The following is a 27691-nucleotide window of genomic DNA, read 5'->3' on the forward strand; positions in this document are numbered from 1 at the left end:
CTGATTCGGATACTGTTTAATGTCGGACTTCCTCCCTCCCCCCCCCCCCCGAAAAAACTGAGAAATTGTGTGACTGTCAAAACGCATTTACTGTACATCATACGGTCATATTTAATGTTGCCATACACTTTCGCGGGTAGCTTTGATGAGGTATCGTTTTATCACCATTTCTCAGTCACAGACAAAATTCATGCTTTTATCAGAGTTAAAAAGCCTTTTTCAAAACGTCAAAAAGCCTTTCAGTAAAAAGTGAACTAATCACATGTGACTGAAGGCGTTATGGTGTCATTAAGCAAAAGCGGTATGCATGGGCTCAGTTTTGTAGGGATTGCATTTCTTACTTTCAATTTTTAAGTCATCGGTTAATGGGCCGGCCTTTTCGTCTTCAAAGACTATAATGTAATCATTGTAATGTAGGAGTATAGTGCGAAAGTGTGTGGCGCCATTTTGGCTGGTAAAACGATATATAAAGAGACGAAATATATTTACAAAAACAACTTAACAGAAGACAGTTTTCCGAATAACCGAACTACCTACCTCGCTGTTCTGCAGGCATCAAAACAATGAAGAGCAAAGCCATCATTTGTCTTGTTGCATTTCTTCTTCTGGCAACTTTGGTTACCGAAAGTAACTGCATTAGCGAAGGTGGACCTTTTCAGTCAGGCCTGAAAAGAGAACTGAAAGGAAAGGTTAGTTGTTCTTGCAAACGTTGCTTTTTCTGTGTTGAACACGAGTATAAGGACAAGGGCTGGAAGTTTTGTAAGCCTTGCGCTTTAGTTTTCTATTGTTTTTAACCCCCGACCTCGCTACGGACGTTCAGTAATGAAACGCCTTATAACTAGGGCTTTCCACAAGTTGCTCGGCAACTTTTTGGCAACTTTTCATATTTCGAGCAACTTTTTCCCCTTCGAGCAACTTTTTTCCTCTCGAGCAACTCTTTGCATTTTGAGCAATTTCTTGACCGAAGATCTCCGAAGATTATCCGAGTGTTGTTCAAAGGCCACACGAACGTTTCCGAAGATTTACGAAGTTTGCCGATTATTTTCGAGGAACATCTAACGACGCTTCTACTTTTGGCTCATTCTGCATTAAAACCGTTACAAAACTCTTCGGCAACATAACATCATAGATATCTTCACGATTTTTCTCACTTAAAGAAACCCTTGGCAAATAACAAATTTTCCCCTTAATATGTTATTTAGATACTTCTTTTGCTGTAAATTGCATAAAACAGCTTAGAAATGTTACCCTCAAAGGGAAATCAGCATATATTTAGAGAAATTCTTTTGATTAGAAGCAGCGTTTTTTGGAGCAACTTTTGAGCAACTTTTTGAGAAATTACGGGCAACGTTTTGGAAAATCTAGAGCAACTTGTGGAAAGCCCTACTTATAACCCTGATATGACGATAAAGTTTTCCTACATCAAGACATATTATTTCTCGTATCTGATATTCGCGAATGACACTGCTTGCATTGTAACTTGGAAATTGCAGTGAACGCATTAAACTCTCTTTGATTTCCTTGATTTGTTCTTGAATAAGGTATTTTTGGGTTTACAGATGCATTCCTGTATGGATTATGCCCCTGAAACGACTTTCAAAATTAAGGGCCCCTGTGGTCTGTCCTCTTGTAAGCGAGTAGTCAGCGAATCGCATTTTTACACCCAGAAGACCTGTGGTGGTAGTACTTCGCTTTTGCAAGACGTTGGTCTAGTCTTCTTGAGTGCACATTGAACTTTGGGAAAATTTACTAGGTTAAGGTATATCGCAGGATATCTGTTATGTGCGGATGATAGGTAACAAGGTCTTCCTCAGTCATATATTATATGATCATCTTGACAAGCTGTTGAATAATAAAATTGAAAATGTGTAGCTTTTAGTGAAGAACAGAAATGGAGACGCTGTTTTTTCAAACATACGCCCCCTTTTTATGATTTTTTTATGATTTTTTTCTCTCAGCAGCTCAAAAGAGTAGCAAGTGACATGTGTCGTGTGGCAAGAAGTCTTGGATGCGAGGGAATGGAGCAGAGCGCCTATGACGACCGCGGCGAACAACAAGAATAGCGTTGAAAACTCGGAAGATTTAACGTGAATTATAATAACTATAAAATTATAGTAATTATAACACCAACACCACTACTGATGGATTATAACATAAGCTTCTGTTATGATGAATAAAAGTAAATCAACACGTTAAAAGTCTGATATATTTGTAGATTTGGTAATAATGGACACTGTTCTTTGCAACAGAAATTTTTAAAAGAAGGTATCATCTTCCACCTACTTTCCTGACAGCCGTTTCCCTATTTAATCATGTAGTTTTCCTTTTTCGCTTGAAATTCAACATTTCTCAACTGCATGTTATTCCCACAGTTCCTTCAAAGACCTTCAAACGAAAGATTTCTCCTTCTTTTTGCCTACTTAGGGGCTTTATGTCAACAAAAGAAAAAAAATAAGGACATGGCCTCGTATCTAATAAGCGCCCTGTCTCCAATAAGCGCCTTCCCTCCAGCTCTGAAAGTGTCCCGGCGCTTAATGGAATAATTTCCAAAGTGATCATTCGAACTAGTAGACCCAGATTTTATAATAAGTGAATACTAGAATTGATTTTATTTTATGCTTTCTCTCGGATCCGGACATACTAGCACTTATGCGCTACTCTTCAATCCGAGTTGAGATAAACAGCTTACTAGCCACTAAACCGTGCTCTAACAGTGACGGAATACAATGTGAAACGAACTGAAAAGACTGGGTCTGACTGAGTGGGTATCCTGTGGTTGACCTGTGGTTAATAAAGATTATGGGCGCGATCCATTGGACCAAATTTTTCGGAAATTCCGGTACAAAATCAAATGGAACAGAAAGTTTCCGGAAACTCGTTTCGAAAATTTTGGTCAACTCCTGGAGGTTGTCCTCAAATTCCGGAAAATCGGAATTCTCGGAAAATCCTGTTCCATTCGCCAATTTATGCTCGGGCCCAGTTTTTCCCAACCCAGAAATCGACAAAATTCGACATGGCGGTCATTCCAGCTGCTCGACACTGATCAGTGTTCGTCTTGTCTTCTTGCGGCAGACAGCTTATAAACTGCGTTATTGGAACACGTGTGCTTAGCAAGCTTTGGTAGCAGTTCGAAAATACGTGCACACCACGTATAATTGTCTTAAACGAATGCGATAAGAGCACATCTTGTGCATCCAAATGTTTCCGTAGATGTCATAAAAGCAGACGTATGTGTTTCCAGTGTAAACTTTTCGCATTCTTTACGTTTAAAAAAGCGTGGAGCTACGTTTTTGAGCTAAGTGAAAGGATAGATGGCTTCAGAATTTATCAAGAGGGAGTAATATCTTCAGTTTTCTTTACTGTTTGCGGGAATGGAACTAGCCTGGCCGATTCAAGTGGAAAATACCGGGTGTTTACCATTTACAAAAAATTTCCGGAAATTCCGGGCGGAATGTAAATGGAACACGACTTTTCGGTTCGTTCCACTGGAAAATTCCCGAAAAAAACGGACAACCTGAAAAGGTAGTCTCGTTTTCCCGGTGGAAACTTCCCAATGGAAATTCGTGTTCCATTTACAGATTTCTCGTCTTTCTCACCAGTCCCAAGCCTTTTTCACAGCCGGGTCTCACGGCTCCTCAACTAAAATGGCGGGTCAGTCTTATGTATAAATAAAGTTCTTCATGGTTGAGTTTTCAGGGTTTAAACGATTGCTTTACTCAAGTATTTGCATCAGTTCTACAAAATATACTGCATCACGATAAATGGTAGGTAAAATTTGTGCCTGAAGCCAAGCTTTCTTTGGGCAAAGCAAGTATATTTAAAAATTCATCGATCGAACATGCTGACAAAAAACATTCAAAATAGCGTTACTATTGTGGCACAGGTAGCGTCTCATGAAAGTTGCAGCCGCTGCAAGGATACTTTTCCCCATAATCTTTTGAATTTATCAGATTTTCCTTGTCAACTACGAACTTTATGATTTCATTCATCACGGCATTTGAGTATAAACATCTTTCGCGGACGATTCGAGGGAGCAACAACAGAAACTGAACAGAGAGGAGCCTGTGAACGAATGAGACCCGTCTAAATGGAACGCACTCTTCCCAACGGAAATTCCCAACGGAAATTTTCCGAAATTTTTTTCTAAATGGTAAACACCCACCGTTCCATTTGACAGATGAAAATTTCGAAAATTCAAACCGAAAATTTTGGTCCAATGGATCGCGCCCTATAGCTCGATGACAGGCGGTGTTGGACACGACTCGCAAAGCATGCCGGAAGAAATTTCCATTTGCACCTATTATCGTCTGATCGCCGATCTGTAAACATCTCCTCGCGGTGCGAAGATATTCCAATGCTGAAAGAAATATCGGAGGAAATCCATATCAATCTTTCGCGAGCCTAGTAGCACCTATAGATGATCATAGATGCGTATTGCTGGATTCATAAAGGCGGCATTTTATGGCGAAACAACTCATATTTTGGATTCGAAACATCGCGGTTCGTCGTTAATTAATAATTCGATTCTAGCACGTTTGTGATCGAAGTAAACGGGCTAAAATTGAACTTATCTTTGGCGCTTTGTTTTTCAGAAATGTCGAGTTATGTATAAAGTACGTCGATGTACTGCTGGCCAACGCAGTTCGCCCTATCATGGTTTTTGATGGATTTTCGCTCGTTTGTTTTACTTGGAGGGCTTAACGGCCGTTTTGATATATATGCCGAGTATCGGCCAAACAAAATGATGATATAAACACTTAATATTCGTCTTCTTGAATAGATAGATGGAACACATGCATATTTCTCGTTCTTCGAGCGAGTTGCGCGAAGGATAAGTGCAACATATGTATATTTATCGTTCTTAAAGCGTGCTGCGCGAAGGATAAGTCGAGTATATGCATATTTTCATTGTTTAAGCATGTTGCGCGAAGGATATAAGTGGAATGCATGTATATTTCTCGTTCTTAAAGCGGGTGCGCGAAGTATAAGCGGAATACATGGAAATTTCTCGTTCTTACCAAAGGGTGTTGAGCGAAGCCGTTAGTGTAATACAATGTGTATTTATCATTCATAAAGCATGTTGAGCGAAGGATAATCATTCGTCGACTGCGGAAGCACTATAGTTCAACTGCCTGTGGCTAGCAAGCTCCGACTTGCCGAATATCGGCCAAACAAAACGATGATATAAACACTACAATAACAAAAATGGCAAGTGAACATTAAAATATAAATACAACCAACGGGAGTACCAATTTAAGCCCTTGTCCTGTTAGAACATCGACAGAAATCACACCATCAACTCGCGCAAAATGCCGCGAAATGGAAGAGAACTGAGTGACATATCAAGCAAAAAACCCAAACTTCAAGTCCAAATTTGACCGTTGAAACGGCGGGGCCCGCCCGGGCCCACCGTACTTTTCTTAAAGTTCAACTATCGAACTTTCGTTCTATGCATAAATAATCTACAGTACTGATCCTTGTTTGTCAAGAAATGAGCAAATGTTCATTGACGTCGAACGCTTGCGCCAAACAACCCTTTACCATATAGCGTGATTTCAATCGACTAGTTTTGAGAGAAAAATCGCTTCCCTTAATTCAGAACTTGGCAGATGACTGGCCTAGGTATTATTCTTCCAGCTCCAATAAAATAATCCGTATCAACCGTTAAAGTCTAGCTGGAATCGCACGAAAAAGATGAGACCTTCTTATGATCCCGCGACGAAATTGTCCGCCATTGCTTCCACCAAGGTGACAAATGATTGGCTGAAAAATGTCACGTGAACCGTGTCCAACACCGCCTGGCTCGATGAGAATTGTGGGTCCCAGACTAATCACGTGACCAAGGGAAGGCGGTGATGTGATCTTCTCACCAGAAATATTCTTCGCTGTTTTACGCCAAGTAAATACACATTTTCTTCTTTGCCAAGATGTCGTCCCTCTTCAGATCAGAGGAGATGACACTGGCTCAACTTTTTCTTCAAGCTGAAGCAGCTTATTCTTGTGTCAGTGAACTTGGAGAATTGGTAAGAAATCAACTGCCCGCCGCCATCTTTGTTTCGGTGGCACATCGTTCGAGTGCATTTGTCATCGATTTTTTGTCTCAAACGCAACTTTCACGATATGACATTAACGCATTTGGTTTTCCGATTTTTTTTTATCTTTAGGGCCTTGTACAATTTCGAGATGTAAGTATGCTGGTCTTCGTAAGCTGGTCTATAATAAATATAGCTTCCTTCTGTCCTGGCCTGTACAGTTCATGTACGGTGAAATGTACACCCAGAAGATTATTTTACTTTGATCGACTTTGTGATCCTTGGTTCTTCAAGAATTTACCACCATTTTTCTTGCAGATTTTCGTAGTCAAACTTAATTGGAATTTATTTTTCCGTGACAAAATTCAGTATGGAGAGTGTTTTAGCTTTATGATATAAGCTTATATGTGGCCAAATGGTAGTTGTCCACCACCACCCCTTCTGGGTGTCAGTGTTCGAAGATTGTCTGAGGAAAACATATAAAACTTCTGTTTCTATGGCGTAAAGATACTCAGGGATGTCGCTAAGGGCCGGCTGCCGGCTAATTTCACTGGCTGAAAGAAAACTTGAATCCGGCTGAAATACCACATGAAAACAAAGACTTAGGTAAACTTTTAGAGCTGTCAACAGAAACTTTAGCCAGCTGGCCTTGTTGATTAGCCGGCTAAGTGATTTCTTAGCTACATCACTGGATACTGTTTCCTGACTCTGATAGTGAACTTGATGTTTGGGTCTCAGGAGTTACAGTAAAATGAAGCCATCCGCCCTACACATGTATACTCGTGAAGTTTGGAAAATGTGTCATCCAGTATTGAAACCAACATCGTGGTGTCCTTAGCAAGGACAGGAAGATATAGTGTAAATAGTGTTCCATATATAGGTTTGCGATGATTGTAATTTTTTATGTTATTATACATGTCTTTGGTTAAATTGTTTAGTAATTTTTTTTCTCACCAGTTGAATCCAGATGTTAATGCCTTTCAAAGGAAATTTGTAAATGAAGTCAGGCGATGTGAGGAGATGGAAAGAAAACTAAGTAAGTGAAACATTCCAATCATTAACAAAAGTAGAGTCACATTTTCAAAGCCAAACAATGCCAACAAGAGGCTGAAAGTATGACTGCTATTAGTATTCAGGGGGGTTTTGCCTCTTCTCTTAGGCCTGGTTCACACTAGTGACATAACAGCAAGGTCATGCGAATTCAAAAAATACCTCACATTGATGTTTTATGTCATCAGTGGTAACAACATAACATAACTGTCATTACCAACATAGTTGGAACACAATGACATAAGAACAAACAACAACAACAACATAATAATAATAATAATGATAATAATAATAATAATAATAATAATATAATGCTTAATGGAAACTCATTGCAGTAATAACTGAATAACAGAGTAAAATACAAGGTATAAATACATAAGGAAAGAACTGAATTTTTCTATATATCGTTATGCCCATGTCATTATGTCGCTAGTATGAACCAGGCCTCATAACTTGAAGGACCACGATGTGGAATCATTGTACATTTTCCAAAAGATGTTTTGCAGTTCTACAACTACTTGACGTTCAAAATCTTATGTTTTTAGTGTGTTAACTGACATGAGCCTCTCACAGTGCTTTCTCTCCATTTACTCAATATACTAAGAGTTTAAGCCAAAATCCAACAAACTTCTACAATGCTTACACTGGATTGACTATTAAAAAAATGTTTATTTCATTAGGATTTCTAAACAAGGAAATCGAAAAGGCTGATATTCATGTCACCGACACTGGGGAAAATCCAGAAGCTCCGCAGCCACGTGAAATGATTGACCTTGAGGTGGGTAAAAAAATATGAATGTGTAGTCATTTGTCAAATATTGCTTAAATGTGAAATTGCACCAAAAGAGCCTGGAGTTGTGTAAGGAAGGGCAGATAAGTTTTGTTGATCAGCAGAGAATGAGATAGTGCCTCCAAATTAGCATGAATGAATGTTTAGGCCTTCCTTTCAAAATTTTTATTTCAAACCACCCTAGAAAAAAATGTATTTATTCCTTGGAATACAACATAGGATGTACTTTTGTGTGGTAAACACCAAATGTTGCATAGCTACTTTTTACTTTTTCTACTTTTAAAAGTTATTTCACCAGTGAGTGTTTTGGCTATGTTGTGGTTTAAATTTATCTGTGGTTAAATTTTTTTTAACCAGTTTGATTTTTATTTTCATTGTCGCAAATTCATTATCATAATCTTAAACAAAGGAAAATAAAAATTAAACTGGTTTGAAAAGTTTTAAACCAAGGAAAAATTTGAAACACAACAGCTATGTAATTTGACAGTATTATACATACTGGTATATATATTGTCAGATTTTTCCCAAATAGTAAAAGACATGTATATGTTTGCACTTAAGTAAGCTAGGAGAATTTGTATGTTGACAGCAGCTTTCGTTTTTGTTTTTCAGGCTCAGTTTGAGCAGCTTGAAAATGAAATGAAGGATAGCAATGCAAATTACGAAGCGCTCATGAAGAGCTTTTTGGAGCTGACGGAACTTAAACATATTCTACGCAAGACACAGACCTTCTTTGAAGAGGTAGTTAGCCCATTCATCCTGTTTTTGGCTGCAATTAACATTCTCAGAACATGTGTACAATACAATACAGTTGTGCATGTTGGGGCTTGAAAAGTAGTTTGGGGGAATCAGGAGTCCAAGTGTAGAGCGGTTTTCACTTGAGTGTCGAAAGTAAATTGCATTTGCTTTGGTTTTGCATTACTTTGCTTAGTGATTGGTTTAAAAATCTCGTGCCACTTTCTCAGCCAATCAGGAGTAAAACCAAAACCAATTGTGACTAGCTCGCGCACATTTTCCCGCGCTTCATGCCAGCTACATGTATTTGCTTTGAGTTTTGATTGGTTCACTGGATTGTCTGTGTCCTTTGTGATTGGCCAGAGTAATTACTTTGGTTTTGGTTTTACGACACTCAATTGAAAACTGCTATTAAATATTATTCAGGATGATAACTTTAAGTCTGAATAATTGTTTGGTCACAAAGTCACACACTAGGCACATAGCATTTCTCTACCTCTCCTGTTCCCCACATGTGTTGGGTATAACCTGGAAATAAAAGTTGTGGATAACAGGGCTCCAAAAAAGTGCCGTCTGGGTGTCCGGAACAAGTAGATTTTCCTATGGGCATTAACTTGAGCAAGGGCCCAGGCAAATCATTTGCTGACTACATGTACATATAATTCCCAAAAAAGTAAACTAAGAAAAGCGTACAACTGCCCAGGGCTAGCAAAGTTTGCGAGCTACTTGCTTGTCAAAAGAGAAAGCTGGAATTTGAGGGTTTTTTGGAGCCCTGGATAAGCATTGATAGGCTACTGTAGCATCACATCTAAGTCATTTAAATTACAGCAGCTGGGGTTACATTGTAAGTGCTTGTTGTGTGATATTTTCCGTACAAGAAAGAGTTCTCCAGTTACTTCTTTTACATGTTCATTGTATATTGACTGACACATTTTTTCACATTCTTTGTTTCTTTCTATACTAGAAAGAGCAAGAGGCTCATTATCTTCCTGTTAGTATTTTCACTTCTGTTTTCTACTACTTAGTAGTCTTAACATTAACACTTAACATTTAGCTTTTTCTTGTTAATAGTTCACAACAATAAAGAACATATTCACTAATTTTTTAAGATACTGAATTTGAAGTTACCATCTTACCATTATGCATATGATTAACCCCTTGGCATTGTAACACAAAATTTGCTGAAGTATTTGGTTTTGATTTGAACTAAAACAGAAGGCCCTTTACACTTATGAGTTTAGCCAAAAGAATCTTTGTGATAGGTGATTCCAGCTCTTCCAAGAGTGTCCCATTAGTAAACTACATGTATAACTTTTTCATTTATCTTTTTGAATTCAAACTTGTTTAAACAATTCAAAATTCATTTTTTCCTCTTGAAGTCTTGTCACTTATAATTAAACATTTGATGATAATTTTGCTGACTTTTCCTGAATACATCTTGGAGCATGAATGTAAATCATCTAGATAATGAGATAAATGCCTAGCCTTGCTGAAGTAATTTGCTTGTCTATACTGTTATCAAGCAAAGTCTCCCCAGAAAAGATTGGCAGGCTAACAGTTTTCCTATGCATGTTTTTGCATTCTCACTAGAACAGTCTTTTTGAAATATGAACATCCTTCTAGGGAATTCTTCTTATTCTTCTAACATGCAGATAACCATAAAAACAAGCATGCAGCTAATATAGCAATGTATTATTTTGTTTTTAGTTATCAATTAAACAATGCAGGGTGCAAAGAAATTGAATTTTCCAGTACAGTAGCCCCGAAGTCATTTTTACTAGCCCCAGAAAAATTCTCATAAGCACGATGCTTATAATCCTTCACCCGCCTGTCAGGCAAGTGAAGGATTGAGTCCGTTGGATATTGTAAAGTTTGACGCTGTAAGTAAAGTTCAATGTAAAACTAAACAGTAGTGCTGCCTTCATCATTAGAAAGTGAAAATGATGTTGGTGAAGGTCATTTTCACTTTTTACTACTGATGGAGGCTGCACTGCCAAACGTTTAGTTTTACATTGAACTTTACAGCATTGAACTTTACAATATCCAATGTGTTCATTTTAATTAACGTTACACAGGACACTTACATTTTTGTTTGAAGGATTGAATCCACTAGCCTGACCGCAAAATCCACTAGCTCCAGGCTAGCAGACACTAACTTCTTTGCACGCTGCAATGGTATATACAGTTGTAAGCTATATTACTAGGTTAGCATTAGAACATGGTATTGTATTGGTGGTTTTGATTAGGCCGAACTACATGTGCATAATCAACAACAGATCCATGAACCACAGGGAACTGATGATATGCAAGCGTTGTTAGGAGAGGAACCCAAAGGAGTGGCCGCCACAGCAACGGCAACTCAGTTGGGGTATGTTTACTTGGTCTACTTGTTAAAAAAGTTATATTTTGCCAGAGGGTTATAACTTACAGGGTAGATGAATTTCTCCAAACTCCCCTGAGTGACAAGCTGATGTGAGCAACATGCAATCAATGAATACCAATAATGTCAGGGTCCGAAATTGCACCTTCCTGGTCGCCAATGCGACTAAATATTGAGAGCTGGCGACCAGAATTTCACAACTGATCGCCCACTGGCGACTAAGTTGCTTTGTAAGAGTATTCAGAGAAATTGATTAAAAATAAAATTCGGAGCCGTTTTTTAACAATTTATTGACTCACTTTTTATCTTAGTGATGTCCTTGAGATAACACTGAAGTAAATTTCTCGCTACATAATGTATAAACTCCCCAACAGCTCAGCCAACAGCTGCGATCAACACGATTCGAACATTGCAAGCCGCCATGTTGTTTTCCTCAGCGGTTTTCCCCATGACACAATTGCGGGCGCGCCCAGACATGTGCTTTCTTTCGCATGCAATGGTCCATGCAGTGAATATTCATTCTGGCGATGTCATGTCCGCGGACACGCTGAAATATTTCCGTCATTTACTTGAAACTGGTAAGGCTACAGATGCAAAAAACTTTGTGGAAGATTTAGATATTTCCAATTACATGCCAGGCTACTAAGCTACGACGTTCCACGAACGCAACACGTTCTTGTTGTCACTGTGTTGAATGAAAAACTACCTGTCGAAATATGTCAGAAAGTTGGTGGAAATGATGTTTTTTATATCATTAAAGAGCGGAATGTTTGGGTAAGACTGTAAAGTATTTTCCGTTTAAATGTTAGAGAGTTAACATTCGATAAAGAAGACTTTTTAAGACTCTACTTATAGGCGGGTACAGCATTTCTTTGAGTGATTGTCGTCGTTGATTTGTGGTATAAGTAAGCTGTTTTTGAGCATATGAATGGCCAAAAATACACAAGAAGAACAAGTGTTTCGTCTTTTAAGTGTAAAAGGAAAGTCAATCAAAAAACATTGGCGACCAGAAGTTGCCATCTGGCGACTAAAACTTTCGGTCCGGTCGCCAGGTGGCGCCGATGTAAAAAATTTAATTTCGGACCCTGAATGTTGCTGTCATTTGAATGGTCACGCACTGGGTTTCATGTCCAGTCTAAAAAGAGAACCACTTTGCACAGCATTATAAGCAATTACCGTAATCATGAAAAATCTACACAATCATGTACTTGATATTTTCAATTTGAAAACATGCTTGATCAGAGAAGATTCTTCTGAGGGTTGAGCAGTTCACTTACAACAATTTGAATTCTGCTTTTTTTTTACAACAAATGACCTTTATGTAGTCAATTACAAGGGAAAGAGCGCAACTTCCTCTGCGCAACTTCCTCTTATATTCATGCTTTCGTTACTTCAAAACTTGATTACTGCAACAGTATTCTTCTCGGTCTCCCCTCCTATGAGTTAGAGAAACTACAACGGTTGCAGAATACAGCCGCAAGACTAACTGTTAGAGCAAAAAAGTGGGCTGATATCACTCCAGTTTTAAAGAGTTTACACTGGCTTCCGGTGAAAGAAAGAATTATTTTTAAAATTCTCTTGGTAACGTACAAAGTCCTCCATGGCTTTGCACCAGCCTATTTAAATGACCTGCTTTTGAACTACACGCCTCATCGTTTACTACGATCAAGTGGCTTAAACCTACCGTCTATTCCTAAGACTAAAACGGTTACCTATGGTGACAGATCGTTCTCAGTGATTGCACCAAAGCTATGGAATGACTTGCCCATTGTAGTCAAACAGTGCTCCACAGTTGACTCTTTTAAATCGAGACTTAAAACTTTTCTTTTTAACAGCGTTTATATTTGATTTTATTTGATTAATTGTAAAAAGCATTGAGACTCCGTCAGGCTGAAAATTGCGTTTTTAAGTACCTTTTTTATTATTATTATTATTATTATTATTATTATTATTATTATTATTATTATTATTATTATCTGACGTTGCAGTTCAGACTTTTCTGTGTGTTAAGTAGAATCCTGATTTCTTGAACCCTCAGTATCTCAAACTCCCGATTTTTTGACCAATTGTCATGTCCTTAGTACTCTGTAATTTTACTCCTGATTTCTTGAAGCAATTTTTGTTTTCCCTAGAGGTTTGAGAAATTAAAATTCTACAGTATTTGTAATTGTCTTTTATATTTACTACATAGATTTGTGACAGGAGTGATTGCTCGTGAACGAGTGCCTTCATTTGAGCGTCTTCTGTGGCGTGCCTGTCGTGGTAATGTGTTCTTCAAACAAGCTGAGATTGAGACTCCTCTTGAAGACCCAAGCACTGGTGACCAAGTTTATAAGTGTGTCTTCATAATCTTCTTTCAAGGAGATCAGCTCAAAAGCAGGGTGAAGAAGATTTGTGAGGGGTGAGGAACTTTTGCATTTTGATCAAAATGTTTTATTGTCTCTACTTTTTATTTCTTGAAATGTGTACATCATCATTAAAATTCCTTGGAGGAATTACCATACATTTAATCTTAAACTTGATAACAAACAATCTTAGGAATTCAGGGCTCGAGACTAACTTTTTTGCTAACTAGCCAGGTGCCTAGTGACAGCTTAAAAGTGACAGCCAAAACTTATTTTCTACTAGCCACAATTTTTAAGCATAGTTCTTCTTTTAAGGGGGGGGGGGGTTAAAACAATGTGCGATAATGTTTAAACCTTGAGCCGTAAAACGTTCCTTAAATCTTCCTGTTTTTTTTTTCTTACAAAATTGGGCTTTGTTCTTCACTATAAAAATTGTACATGTACATGTATGCGTTTTTGTCCACTAGATTGTTTAAAGCTTTACATTCTATAATGTCAACAGTTTACTTGTTAGTTATATTCTCTGAGAGACAATTTTAATAAATGCGGTTTCTTGCCACTAATGCCTGATTTTTTCACTAACCATTTGGGCTAGTGAAAGGCCAAAACCTACTAGCCAAAACTGCATTTTTACTAGCCTTTGGCTAGTTGGCTACCGTTAGTCTCGAGCACTGGAATTCATTTTTTGCTGCTTATTTTCTTTTCAGATTTCGAGCTACACTCTACCCCTGCCCAGACACTGCAGCAGAAAGAAGGGAAATGGCCATTGGAGTAAACACAAGGATTGTGGATCTGCAAACAGTGAGTGCTTTGATTTGATTGTGGAATGTTTTTTATACTTCATAACCGTAGTGGGTTTGTGCATTTCATTACTAGAATTTTTATATAGCAGTGTTTTGCCCTTGATCTGACCTGACTGTTAATGTGATCATTGATGCAGTGTTCTGCTGAAGTGAATTGAGTTGATGTAGTTTTTCATGTCGTCTCCTGTCAACAATTGTTTTTAGGTATTGAATGAAACACGCGACCATCGCCATCGCCTGTTGGTGACTGTAGCCAAGAATATTAACCAGTGGTTCATTAAGGTAATGTATAATGATCAATGTAACACACAAACAAAGCAGACTTAGGGACCATGACAATCGAATCTCCACTAATAGATGGCATCTCTAAGGAGAAATCTTGTTTTAAGTTTACACTCCTGAAGTCGCAGTCTAGCCACACACAAACACCGCACTTTATTCTAGTTCCCCAGGCCTATTCCCCTCTGGAAGGGAAGGAGTAGGCCAGTCAAGTAAGTCAACTTCAAAGGTAGAGCTTATTCTGATAGATCTGTAACTTTACATCACTAGGTCAAGAAGATCAAGGCCATTTATCACACCATGAACATGTTCAATCTGGACGTGACGCAGAAATGTCTCATTGCCGAGTGCTGGTGTCCAGTTAGTGACTTGGATAAGATCCAGCAGGCATTGCGGCGTGGCACAGAGCGCAGTGGGGCTTCCATACCATCAATCCTGAATCGCATGGCTACTCGTCAAGAACCACCGACTTTTAACAGGACCAACAAGTTTACGCAGGGGTTTCAAGCCATTGTAGATGCTTATGGAGTGGCTAATTATCAAGAGGTTAATCCAGGTAATAGATGGTATTTTGGACTTTTTATTTGCCTGGGTATCAACAGCTACAAGTAAAGTAGAGTATCACCTGAATAATTAATTGTTTCGATATTTGCCCCTAGTTGGTATCAAGGCATCTCTTGTATTTTCTTAATCTTTACAAGTTTCTCAAGAAGTGGTAACCTGGACAGAATTCATTAACTTCAGTTTGGCTCTCTTGCTGCATTAGATGTATTTTTTGGCTCAATTTTACCCCTGGTACAATTTGGTATTTCCCTTTGCTTTTGGTATAATGGTAATATACAATAATGAATCTAATCGTATCTATAACAAAATTCTCGATTTTGATTGGTTCTGCGCGCGCCTATTTGTTGCGTAATCGGCGCGCGATCACGTGGGTGTCCAATTACAGGTATCCAATTTGAGCAACTTCAAATTGGATACCTGTTATTGGACACCTATGCCATTCGCGCGTCAATCATGCGCATTTGAGTGGATTCTTTCTTGCTGTTTTCCTGCTTTTTGCACATCCAATTGCATTTGCCTTTGACTTTTCCTTACAAAAAAAGGTTCTCAAAAACTTCCTAACCTCAAATTTTGTTATTTATACGATTATTAGTAATCGTGCTCGTAATTTCAAATCGGCCTCGCGCTGCGCGCTCTGCCGATTTTGAAATTACTCGCTCGATTACTCTCTGAATTGTACTCCACTCAGTCCAATTACTATTACTAAAACAATGGAAAATGCCAAACTGTACCAAGAGTAAAATGATATTGTACTACAACGTATGTTTTATTTTTTGATGTATTTCCTCCCATCCTCTTACACAAAATGCTCTGTTCTGTTGAAACCCCTGCAGATCTATACATCATGAAAATGTTAAATTCACTTATTTTGTGTGTGTTTCACCAGCTCTGTTTACCATCATCACATTTCCGTTCCTGTTTGCCGTCATGTTTGGTGACTGTGGCCATGGCTTGATCATGTTTCTGTTTGCTTTGTGGTTGGTGCTGAATGAAAAGAAACTGCAGAACTACAAAGAAGGAGGAGAGGTAAAAATTAACCGCCCTGAAGATAGTGTGTCCCTTTAGTAAACCAATCGATCGATTGATCAATCAATCAATCAATCAATCAGTCAATCAATCAATTTATCCAACCACCAAGTGATTTTTTTGAAGAAATATAGCATGATAAATTTTGCATTAACTGAAAAACTGGGAAAATATTTGAGTTTCAGATGGGATTTGAATCCAATGAACAAGGGTGAAATGTGGGTCAGTGGTAGAGCATCTGACTAAAACATGGATGGTAGTGTGTTCAAATCCCAACTGATTTGAACACACAAATCCAAACTGATTTAAGTTAATGCAAAATTCAATCAATCAATCAATCAATCAAAAAAAGCAATAAATAAACAAGCACCGTATTGATTCTTTGCGCCCGGCCTTTTTTTGGGGGGGGTAATGTAAATAAACAAAAGCTTGTTAGAACTCCCAACTTCTTGGAGGCTGGCCAGTAGGCTATTTACAAAGGGTAGAGGACTTGAAGCTGGGTCCACTGAATACAAATTACCCAATGTAGGGCTGCAAATAACAGTCAGACTTTGGACACTGGCCAACCACAATTTGCCAATGTCCGATGAAATTCCATCTGTGGTCGGACAGAATGTCTGGACAACTTTTTTTTGCTTTTCAGTGCAAACACCAATGTTCTGTGTTGACAGCGTATTAGAGAAGCAGGTTCATATGATGTCCGACGGCGCTTTTGTTTTGTCCGATCAAAATGGTGACTAAGTCAGATGTATGTCCTTAAAGGGATAAAATGATTTGCAGCCTTGCAGTGGTAGGGTGAAGGATTTAAAATCAACCACTAGGCTAAGCCCCCTCCACTCTTTCCTTTCACCACCCATGGGTATAACCCTGATTTAATGTTCTTGTTTTACCATTTCAGATGTTTGAAACCATGTTTGATGGGCGGTATATCATTTTGTTGATGGGTCTGTTTGCCATCTATACTGGTCTCATATACAATGACTGCTTTTCAAAGTCATTCAACATCTTTGGTACCGGATGGGACCTAAGTGTCGACTGGGGCACAATCACGTATGTACAGAATGTTTCATATTTATAGATACATTTGTAATTTTGCATTTATAGTGTACATGTGTGGACAGAAAGCTAAAAAGACAAGGACAAGTTTTAAACCTTTGCACAGCATTGTGGGACTTTTGGGGTGTTTCTGATTGCTCCTACCATCGCTTACATATAAGCTTAAACAGGTGCCGCCAAAACATGATCTAATTGGGTATTATTGGGTATTAAACATGGCATGATTGGTTGTCAAACATTTGAAGTTTAGCAGACCATAACAGGCACTTTCGCACTCAAAAGTTAATGCTTACCATAAAAAATACTGAGTATGGGCGAAACTTTACATTAGAAGTGATTCAAGTGAACCTGCTATGGACCTGCAAATGCTTTAATCAACAAAGATCAGGATCAATTTTTTTGTAAGAAGTCTTTATATCCAATCTTTCCGCCATACCAAAACCGGAATGTGTTGTCTTTTTTGCGAAAAAGTTGAAGTTACAGTCTACCAAACTTGCTTTCATCCTCTTACTAATAGACCATTTTACAGTTGCCTGCTTAGTGACCTGGCCTTTGAATGGAATTGAGGCTGGAGGTGACCTCGTTGATACAGACCTCACTGTTTTGTTGTGTGAATCATGAGTGTTAGTTTGCATTTACATGATAAAGCAGGGAGGGAAATGCAAGGTCACCCTCAGCCCACTACCATGCAAAGGCCAGGTCACTGGCAGGCAACTGTAAAATGGACTATTGTTCTGGACCTTTGAATGATTATCTGTGTGATTTTGTATTCAGTAAAGATGCAATGCAGTCCTACAAAGATGACAAGAAAGAAATCATGGTTGATCCAAAGCACACATACCGAGGGGTACCTTACTTCTTTGGTATTGATCCTGTAAGTGCTCAAGTTACACTTACTGTTTCTATATATTTTTAACACTTATCCTACAAAATTATTGTGCAGAATATAGCCTGACACTTAGCTAGCCGACAAGGCCCACAAGATTGGGCAGGATAGTTTTTTTTTTTTTTGCAAAATTGTCTACAAAATGATAAACTGTTGTTATATGTGTTGTGGTTTAATTTTATCTCTGGTTTAAATTTTTTCAAACCAGTTTGATTTTTTTTTTCTTTTTTTTCATTTTATTATAATAAATATGAGAAAATAAAAAATAAAATTAAAACAAATATGCATTGCTATTCAAGGCTTGACATGAATCTTGGCACGCTTCATATATCACAGGATATTTGATATGTACTGATGTCCTGACTTACAGTGTACATGGGCAATGCGACAATTTGTTGCAGTCAAATATTGATAAATGAAACATGACTTGTATAATCACAACATCACTCATTCAAGTTTTACTGGTATTAGATCAGAATAGTTGTATGGATTTAAACTTCAGTTGGTTTCATTTGACTTTGAATCCCGATGGACAAAGATTTTTAAGCCACTGTTTTAAACATGTTTTTTTCTTCCAGATCTGGCAAGTGGCTATAAACAAACTTACATTCACAAACTCATTCAAAATGAAGCTGTCTGTCGTGTTTGGTGTGGCACACATGATGTTTGGTGTTTGCCTGAGTTTCTTTAACCACAGGTTAATGTTTTTTTCTTTTACAAAAGGAAATGAATTTCAGGAAAATGGTGGGGTGAAATACATTAATTAAAATTATGATCATTAGAAAAGATGTTCTAAGATTGAATATTGATTGTTGTTGTTGTTGATGTTTTTCAGACACTTCAAGAAGCCTCTGAACATTATTGCAGAATTCATCCCTCAGGTTAGTAAAGAGAATCTGACAGCTGACAAGCTAAAGACTGAAGCATGATCTTGGGATTTCTGTAACGCTCTTTGTCATGCTGACAGAAGTGGCTTCCTGGCAGTCTGCCAGCTTCTTGCATTCTTTTGCAAACAACAGCCGAGATCACAGATTTGCCCATTCCCGCAAAACAAAAATAAAAAACTCTCTAGATTTTCAAAGTAAATTATTTAGCCTGGTAACCAGGTTAAATGTGAGGCATTTCCTTTATTTTGCTGCTTATAACATGACATGAAACGCAATTTCTGCATGCTTGTGTAAAGCCTTGTCTGTGAACAAATTTAATAGCTCTAAAGAAACTGCTGTGTTGGGTTGGTGGGCAAGGTAAACACTCATTGATTATCAATAGTTACAAACAGAGTTAGGTTAAGTCTGTGTCCGAGCCAAGTGGCAGATACAGCTGGAGCTTATCCCAGTTTCTGTTGCATTAAGCAACTAGGAGTATTGCTACACCCCCCTGGATGGGATGCCAGTCCCTGGCAGGGTTAACCCCAGCAGTAAATTCGCCGGTACCCATTTATACACCTGGGTGGAGAGAGGCAGTATGAGAGTGAAGTGTCTTGCCCAAGAATGCAACGTAGTGACCCCCGGCCAGGTTTTGAACCCGGTCTGCTTGATCCGGAGTCCAGCACACTAACCATTAGGCCACCATGCCTCCCACAAACATACACATACAAAAATAATACATCCTTCATTTACTTTGCTTATTAGCATATTTTCATTTACACATCAGCTTTATATATATATATATATATATATATATATATATATATAATAATAATATAATAATCTTTTAACAGGAGGCCCACCACTAGTGTGGTTTTGGGAGGTCTGAGATTAAAATAATGGAAAAAAATCGAAATTATTACAAGATTTACCCCTAAGGCAGCGCGACAAAATTATAAATTGATTTGCAGTAATTATAAAAATACAATTGATCATTAAGGTTAAAAAGCCTACTAAAATATGTTATCTGCATTAACTTCTTTCTTTCTTTCTTTCTTTCTTTCAGGTTCTGTTCTTGTTTTGCATCTTTGGTTACCTTGTCATTTTGATTTTCTACAAGTGGATTGCTATCAACGTCAATTCACCAAATGTAAGTGTTAAAGCTGTGTTTTCCTATGTCAGGGAAATTCTCAGTTTCATTCCCATCGAGGACATAAAAATTATTGAAAGTTGGTAAACTCGAAAGCTATTCTTTATGCTGACCCATCCTTAATTCCTACAATAATATATATTAATATTGACAATCATTCCATTTTGACAATCATTCCATTGATTTGACTATGTGACGCGGAGCGGCAGTCAAGACCCACATTCACCCTGCCGCCACAGAGTCCCAGAGCCAGTGGAGAGCACCGCCAGAACACGGAGGGTCGGGGCAAATCCCACGGACGTAGGAAATTTATCATGCTACATTCCAGAATTGCTGAAGCAATATCAGGCGAACTGCAGTTATAAGATTCAATTGCTGGAAATAGTTGACTGAATAAGAATACTTTTGATGTGTCAGAGTGGCAAAAATTAAAGGAGCTTTGTCGCGGTATTTTAAGGACGTTCGCGCAAAAATATTTGTTTATAATCTTAATTTTGTTTTCATTTTCTCACAATCATCTTAAACTTTGAAAATTTGATGTTTTTAGCAAGCAAGTTTGCTGTTGGCACTAATCAACATGTTTCTTCAGTTTGGGTCAAAAATTGAAGGCCCTGACTTGCTTTTTGCCGGACAGGTAAGCAGTTATAATAACAACGATTAACAATGAATTAGTCCGTACTGCGCAATCTCGGCTGCATTTTTTTGTCCCGGTTTTTTTAAAATAAAATTATTTTTTTTTTTTTTTTTTTTTTTTTTTTAAAAAATTAATATGAAGAACCCTTTACTTTTTTGTTTTGAAACACCGTAGGCAAAAAATTTTTCTTAATTCAAAAAAAAAAAAAAAAAAAAAAAAAAAACCCCCCCCCCCCCAAAACACAATTATTACCTCCAGACCTACTGTTTACAGTGTGTATGTGCTTGAAAATCATATCATTTCCCCCAAAGAAAATTTTTATAAGTTGTTTTTTTTTTCAAATTGAACATCAGCAATCATGGTAGGGTCGTCACACAGTGCGAGGCAGCGAGGCGTGCGATCCATTCCCGACCGGTTAACACAAAATAAAAAATTAAGGGCCCCCCGCAAAATGGCACTCTACTTAGCCCAGTGGTTTAGGTAGCTTGTGGTTAACCCTTCTATTTAGAGTAGGGAATTCTGCCTTGTATGCCTCTCTGCCTCACACTTTTGTAAGACTCTCATGGTATTTATTTGTGGTATAACAATCCTAAAGTTGAGTTGTGATTTATAATGCAAAAAAATATAGTCTTGTTTAAAAGGAAGCACAAACTTGCAATAAAATTAGAGCCATCTTACCCAAGGACAAAACTCATTGTTGAGGTTTGTACAAAGAATCATGAAGTTTGAACAATAAAATCTGTGATGAGTACTTTACTAGATAGACACCATCGATAAAAGCCTAAATCAGAAGAATTTGTTCATAATAACCATTCAACTCACATGTCAACATTTAAATTTACTATCTCGTATTGACTTTCTCAAAATGCTACCAGTTCCCAGCTTGGTTTAATTCCCCATACAGAAAAAGATGGCAAGTGGTACAATCATCCATAATTCTTAGTGCTTATAAAAATGCACATGAAACAGGGCTGTGCTCTAAGGGTGCCCGGGTGCCTCAGGCAACTAACTTTTGTCTTTGGGCGACCAGATAATCTTATTGCTTTCATATAAGCTTTTTGCTGGGCACCCTGGATCTCATAGTTTGGAACCTTTGGGCTCCTTGTAATTTTTCTTAGAGCACAGCCTTGTGAAAGTGCTAAAAACTTTAAACCTAACATTCACAATGTTGTTAAAGGGACTATGTCACGGAGATTTCGCAAATTTTTGGTCTAAACGGTTCTGAAATTAGTGGAAGGCAACTAAACCCATAAAAAATAATACCTTTGAATATCTAAAGGAAGATAATTTATAATCTTAATTTGCGTATAGAAATCAAGCTAAGGCTACAAATATCGATTTTTTTTAAGAAGCACGGAAAAAATTTGAAACCGTTTGCCTAGCGTTTTCAAATTGCAATGCGTTTCCATCTGCACCATTCGCAGCCAATAATGTTAGTTAACAGTTTTAGTGCTCTAATATGGCAATTTTTAATAAAAATGGGCTATTATTTCTATTATTTCATGTGACACAAATATAAATTTTGGCTGTTCAAAAATCTGGTAAAATCCGTGACATAGTCCTTTTAATACAAAGACACATTTTACGAAAGAAAATATGGCTTTCTGTGCCTATTGGCTGTTAGGTTTACAAGGTGTTGTAGTAAAATGTACAGCCCTCATCTTTTTCCTTATGGTAGATTGCTTTTGTCTTTGCTTACAAAACAGGACATCATACAACCAATAATGGTAGTCATAGCAGTGTTGTGCGTGCCCTGGATGCTCCTACTGAAGCCATTGTACCTTCGACGCCAGCACAAGGCTGCAGAAGAGGAAGTAAGTTGAAGATTTTATTGGTTGCTACTAACACTGTCACTTCCATACCTCCTACTTGCAGGATAAAGTACGTTATTATAGGAAATTTACGATACATGTAGTTAACGCGAATTTCAAAAATTCGCGTTAATTTAATGTACCTTAATTTAAGTCATTGTCAATTAAAAACACTCTATTTTACAGCATTGTTATTTTAAGACACCTTTATTTCCGGGTAAGTTATATTAACACATCATCTACTTCTCCATCAAAGCTGCAGGGATAGCAGAGGCAGTGGAAAGCGCCAGGACGGGATGTATTCCATCCCTGGACCCATGCATTGAATATTAGTCACTTTTTGGTCTGTTTAAATATCTTCGTTGTGTATGGTTTATCGGAATTAAACCTCAAGTTCTAATGTTGGACGTTCTTGTTTTGTCTTTTGAATAGCGCAGCTTGCTATAAAGATTACTACGCAACAAATTCGCGTTAATTAACTGCATGTAAGCACACACCACACGAGAATTCGCGTTAATTATATGCATGTAAACATAAATTGTCGACAATTCGCATTAATTTTATTACGCGTACATTTTGTTCGCGTTGTTAAAATGCTTTGTTATATTCCTATAATAAGGTATTCCCACCTCCCCCACCCCCCCCCCCCCAAAAAAAAACCAAGAAAAACAAAATCTTCGATTAATATGTCCTTCAGCAGTTTCTATTAATTTAAAGTTCCCCACCTGTTTAGTGTTTTTATTGCCAGTAAACACTGTAGTTCATTGATCAAAGTTGTGCGAGTAACGGTATAAGTTTGCTCACACATGTCAAAGTGCCAAGTTCTGACAGTCAGGGTCTTTTAGGGTTTTCAGAGGTTGAGATCAAGCAGCCCCAGCCCTCCCCCAGTGTCAGTTAATGTTGGAGAAGATGGACAGGATGCTGGTGAAATAGTGCATCATGATGGCCCTTCACATGCCGAACCACATGATGACGAACATGAGGAGGTAAGGGTAGTAAAAGTTAAGTCTTTCAAGGACTCTTTGTCAACCGGTATTTTTTTTTTTTTTTTTTTTTGTATTTTGATATTTTTATTTAGTATTGGAAGTTTCTTACATCTTACAAAGTAAAAAGACACAATTACTTACATACACATACAAAAAAACTACGCGCATATTACAAGCACAAGAGACCCTTTCTACATGTAGATTACAACAAATTATTCTAAATTACCTAAAAACGTAAACTTCTTAAACTTCTGCGCAGTTTTAAAGGATTATCATACGTCAACATACTTGCCCCATTTGTTTTCATGGACAGGCCATTTGTTATTAGATTTGGCAATATTAGTTTCAAGTTGGTAAATTTTCTTAACTTGAGCCTTAAATATAATAATAGAAGGTTTTACCTTATTACATCTACACCAATATATATGTTTTTTTGCAATAAATAAAATATGGTTGGTAAACAAGTTCTTTTCATCGGTTATACCTAACATTATATCTTTAAGACTAAGAGATTTGAATATTCTCTGGCCCATCCATTTTATAACTTCTGCCCAAAACTTCACGGTATAGTGGCGAGTTGAAAAAATATGTTTGAGAACCGGTATGCATTACAAGCGTTTGTTATTGTTTTGCTTCTGGTGCTGAAGACAATTGTTCGAAAATCAAAAAAAGATTTAGGGAATTTGGCGGCCTAAAATAAAATATACTGGTAGAACCAGGTATAAAGTGTTTGCTTTTGAGGTCATTTAGCTATTGTAAGAAATACTTTATTTTGACATTATGACCTTGCGTTGTGGGGACAATTACAAGCTCCTGTCGCCAATGATATGCATCTTTTGAAAACAACTCCATAAAATTTCCTTTTTATTTGCTGTTAGAAGCACATATACAGAGTATATTATACAGTACTTCGTAGTGCTCTTAAATTACTGTTAAAATGTAGAACTAGAGCAATGAACGTTTCTTTGCGATTTCCATACCGCGGTTTGTTTCGATAAGCGATCACATACAGATTCTCAAAATGTTTTCAGTTTGATCTTTTTTCAATCAGAAAGGTTGCCATCTGACTTCTGCTTTTGTTTTCTCTTTTACTCTTTTCAGTTTGATTTTGGGGAGATATTTGTACACCAAGCTATTCACACTATTGAGTACTGCCTTGGTTGTATCTCCAACACAGCCTCTTACTTGCGATTGTGGGCACTGAGTCTGGCTCATGCAGGTGAGAACAGTCTAAAACATAACATGACGCGAACATTAAGTGACTCACATTATGTCAATAATTAAGAAAAAATAAGTTTAGTGCCACTGAAGAAGGGAATTATCAATCTAAATGGATGTTGTCGTCAAGTGACTCGAGAACAATAACTCATGCACGTACAAGCATAACCTACTTGTAGACATTAACTGCTCTGTTGTAGCTAATGCCGAGATTTAGTCCCACCCTTGCGTTTTTGTTAATTTTGACGTTATTTTTCAGGTTAATGAAGTAGTTTTTATTTAATTCAAGGGCATGTAAAATAATATTGCGAAGGAAATGTAAATTGTGTCTTACTCTAAAACGCCAAATTATAGTGATTCAAAATACAAAATTTTCGCAAAATCGCGAAATTTAAGTGTCGCGAAATATGCGCACCTCAAAATCGCGAAAATAAACGTGTCGCGAAAATTTCATGTAATAAGCCTCGACTGTACTTATTGACTGTGTATGGATCCAAAGCAGGAAACATCACACCTTGGACACACTGACAAGACATGCTCATTATAGTTTTTTGAAAAAAAAATAATGGAGTAAGGATAAGAACCATTTACAAAATCAACCTGGGCACATAAAATTATGATGCTGGTTCCGGAAATCAAACTCAAGCAACATTAACCAGTGGGAGACGAGCGCTTTCATCACCCCTGCTACCCATCCACGACACATGCTTTCCCCTGAGATTTTGTTCAACCTTGAAGCTAGGATATGTTACAAGTTCATTATTTTTTATGGGTTTGTTCTTGTTGCAGAGCTGTCTGAAGTGTTATGGAACATGGTGCTCCACTTGGCTTTATCAATGAAGGGTGGACTGGGTGTGGTTGCTGCCTTTGCTCTATTTGCATTCTGGGCAGGTGAGTCTTTCTCTCCCTTGCTATATAACTTACTAACTGATATTAGTAGAAACTCAGCTGACGTTCTATTGGAAATCCGCGAAACTGATTGGTTCTCCCACTGTATTCTATTCGACCGATAGAAAACAGTCACAGCGCGCGTAATTTTAGCATAATCTTATCAATAAAGCGGTAAATTATCTTCTTGATTTTTGTCTTCAATAGTGCACAATATTGTAGGTTTTGGACTCGCCTCGTTGACTATTCGCTGATAGAAAACTCGGGCTCGTAGTCTAATTGCTAAATAAAGGGGCTGTCTACTAAGTGGAAGGTCAGGAGTTGAAGTCATGTTGGGACAAACACTGAAGGGTCAGGTGCAGCCTTTGTTATAAAGTGAAGTATGTTTCAACATAGTTAATAGAGGGAAATGGTTAGGAAGCCCGGCAAACATCAAAGGAGCAAACAAAGAGGCCAAGATTGATGTTAGAAGATCCACAACCCTGCACATCTTTTGTTTTGCGCTCATACACTATGCATGAATTACATAATCGCAATGTTTTTATTGGTTAGTTGCGTGAACACACGTAACCATCTTTTGTATTTTGTCAGGTTTTGTGCAGGGTCAACCCCCAAAATAGCGAACAAAAACATACAACAAAGAACTTTGCCAGGCTTCCTAACCATTTCCCTCTATTAACTATGGTTTCAAAGCTGGAACAGAGGATCCATGACCCATGTTCTGTAGCATGAAGCAACCAGAAGAACTGTTAGTTCCCCTGGATTGGATGCTGCTCCATTACATGTTAACCTGTTGCAGCTACCTGGGCAAAGTTATGTTGACAGCCGGTCAATTTTGATTTGTAATGAAAATCGAACCTGCAGGCTTGACCTGGAGCTTAACTTTTAATTTAAATAGCCTACAATGGCATGCAGGTGTTTTAATCCCCCCTTTTTTGCCTTTAAGTCACAAGTGCATGAGTCGTGTACTTTTAGGTACACGACCCCACAAGCTTGTAAGCTTTTAATTTTATCGTGTTTAAATAAAGGCAACTTACTTACATGTTAAAGGTGGAGCTGAGGGAACAAGGTCAGGGAAGGGTAGGTTTTCTTCCCCCCCCCCCCCGTTTTCCCCTCCCTCTCTCGTAATTCAGTCTTGTACTTCTTAGGACACTATTTGTATCTCTCCCCAAGTCCCTACCAAGTTTAATTCCAAGATAGCGCTTACCTCATCAAAATGTGCTCACTTGCCAAAATACCCTAGTTTCCCTGAATTGATGTTGGTTTTTTTTTTCTGCCATTTATTCTATTTTTTAATGCTGTGCTTTATTTTCAGTGCTCACTGTTGCTATCTTGTTGATTATGGAGGGTCTGTCAGCTTTCTTGCATGCTCTTCGTCTTCATTGGTAAGTTTATGTCATCTTGTCTTTTGTACAGTCAATTACAGTATACAGTACGTTATTATGATATCCAACAAGAATCACAATGGGCTTTTGTTTCTTAACAACTAACCAATAAGAAACATGTTACAAAAGCCGCAGTGTAGTGTGAGTGAAAAATAAGTGTAGCAGGGCATGGCCCGGTTTGCTTGGTTTTTCAACCAGCTATGGCCCTAGACTTTCAAACTAATTTTCACAAACTTGACTGGTTAAAGTTGTTTGTTTATTTCCACCAGTGTCCTATTGATTGGATCTTGGGTGGAATGAACTGATTTTTTGCAATCTTTCCTTTTCTTGTAGGGTGGAGTTCCAGAACAAGTTTTATCAAGGGCAAGGATACAAGTTTCAGCCTTTTTCTTTCAAGTTAATAATAAGTGGTCAGCTTGAGGAGTAGTTGGAATAAACAGCTTCTCCAAAACAGCCTAGGCTTCGTAACAAGTTCAAAGATAGTCGGGAAATGGAATTTTGAGTTCAAGTTTAAAAGCAGGATGATAAATAAGTGAATTCATGGGTCTTCAAGTCATTAATGTTACTGGGAAATTAAATTAAATTTTTCATTTTTTAAATCAAGAACGACCTTCAAAAAATACATTTTCGAATCCTTAACTCTGACCACAGAAACTTAAACTGATTAAAGAATATGAAAATTTAACAGATTAAAGGATATGAAATGATTGGTAATAATGGGAGTTTGTTTATTCTTGTTGTGTTTGGATATTGTCAGTTTGTCTGGGTAAATATCAAAGGAAATAAAGATATCAGTATTTTGCAGAA

At 37.7% G+C, this 27691-nt stretch overlaps 1 protein-coding gene and 1 long non-coding RNA gene across 8 annotated transcripts; both read left to right on the forward strand.

Annotated features, from left to right (window-relative positions):
• Nucleotides 1-506: 506 nt before the first annotated feature.
• Nucleotides 507-2198, forward strand: LOC144661431 (uncharacterized). 2 transcript variants are annotated; one of them, XR_013572271.1, is made up of 2 exons: nt 507-689; nt 1959-2198. It is a non-coding gene; the product is annotated as an uncharacterized LOC144661431 (long non-coding RNA). The 2 variants fall into 2 exon arrangements; XR_013572272.1 differs by having other exon boundaries at nt 1962-2198.
• Nucleotides 2199-5832: 3634 nt separating this feature from the next.
• Nucleotides 5833-27691, forward strand: LOC144661377 (V-type proton ATPase 116 kDa subunit a 1-like). Of its 6 annotated transcripts, none has more exons than XM_078522109.1 (24): nt 5833-6023; nt 6165-6185; nt 6990-7068; nt 7763-7860; nt 8485-8613; nt 9572-9598; nt 10854-10975; nt 13179-13388; nt 14040-14133; nt 14340-14417; nt 14685-14970; nt 15865-16004; nt 16903-17054; nt 17835-17934; nt 18525-18643; nt 18782-18827; nt 19879-19962; nt 20510-20596; nt 22303-22410; nt 23253-23393; nt 24495-24612; nt 25401-25502; nt 26815-26884; nt 27218-27691. In XM_078522109.1, exons 1-24 carry the CDS (start codon nt 5928-5930, stop codon nt 27309-27311), a joined length of 2601 nt encoding a protein of 866 aa, XP_078378235.1. In that variant the 5' UTR covers nt 5833-5927; the 3' UTR covers nt 27312-27691. The 6 variants fall into 6 exon arrangements, with proteins under 6 accessions (XP_078378235.1, XP_078378237.1, XP_078378238.1 ...); XM_078522111.1 differs by having other exon boundaries at nt 10884-10975; XM_078522112.1 differs by having other exon boundaries at nt 10899-10975.

This window comes from Oculina patagonica, chromosome 7, assembly GCF_052425735.1.
Source record: "Oculina patagonica isolate OP01 chromosome 7, crgOcupat, whole genome shotgun sequence".
Classification (NCBI taxonomy): domain Eukaryota; kingdom Metazoa; phylum Cnidaria; class Anthozoa; order Scleractinia; family Oculinidae; genus Oculina; species Oculina patagonica.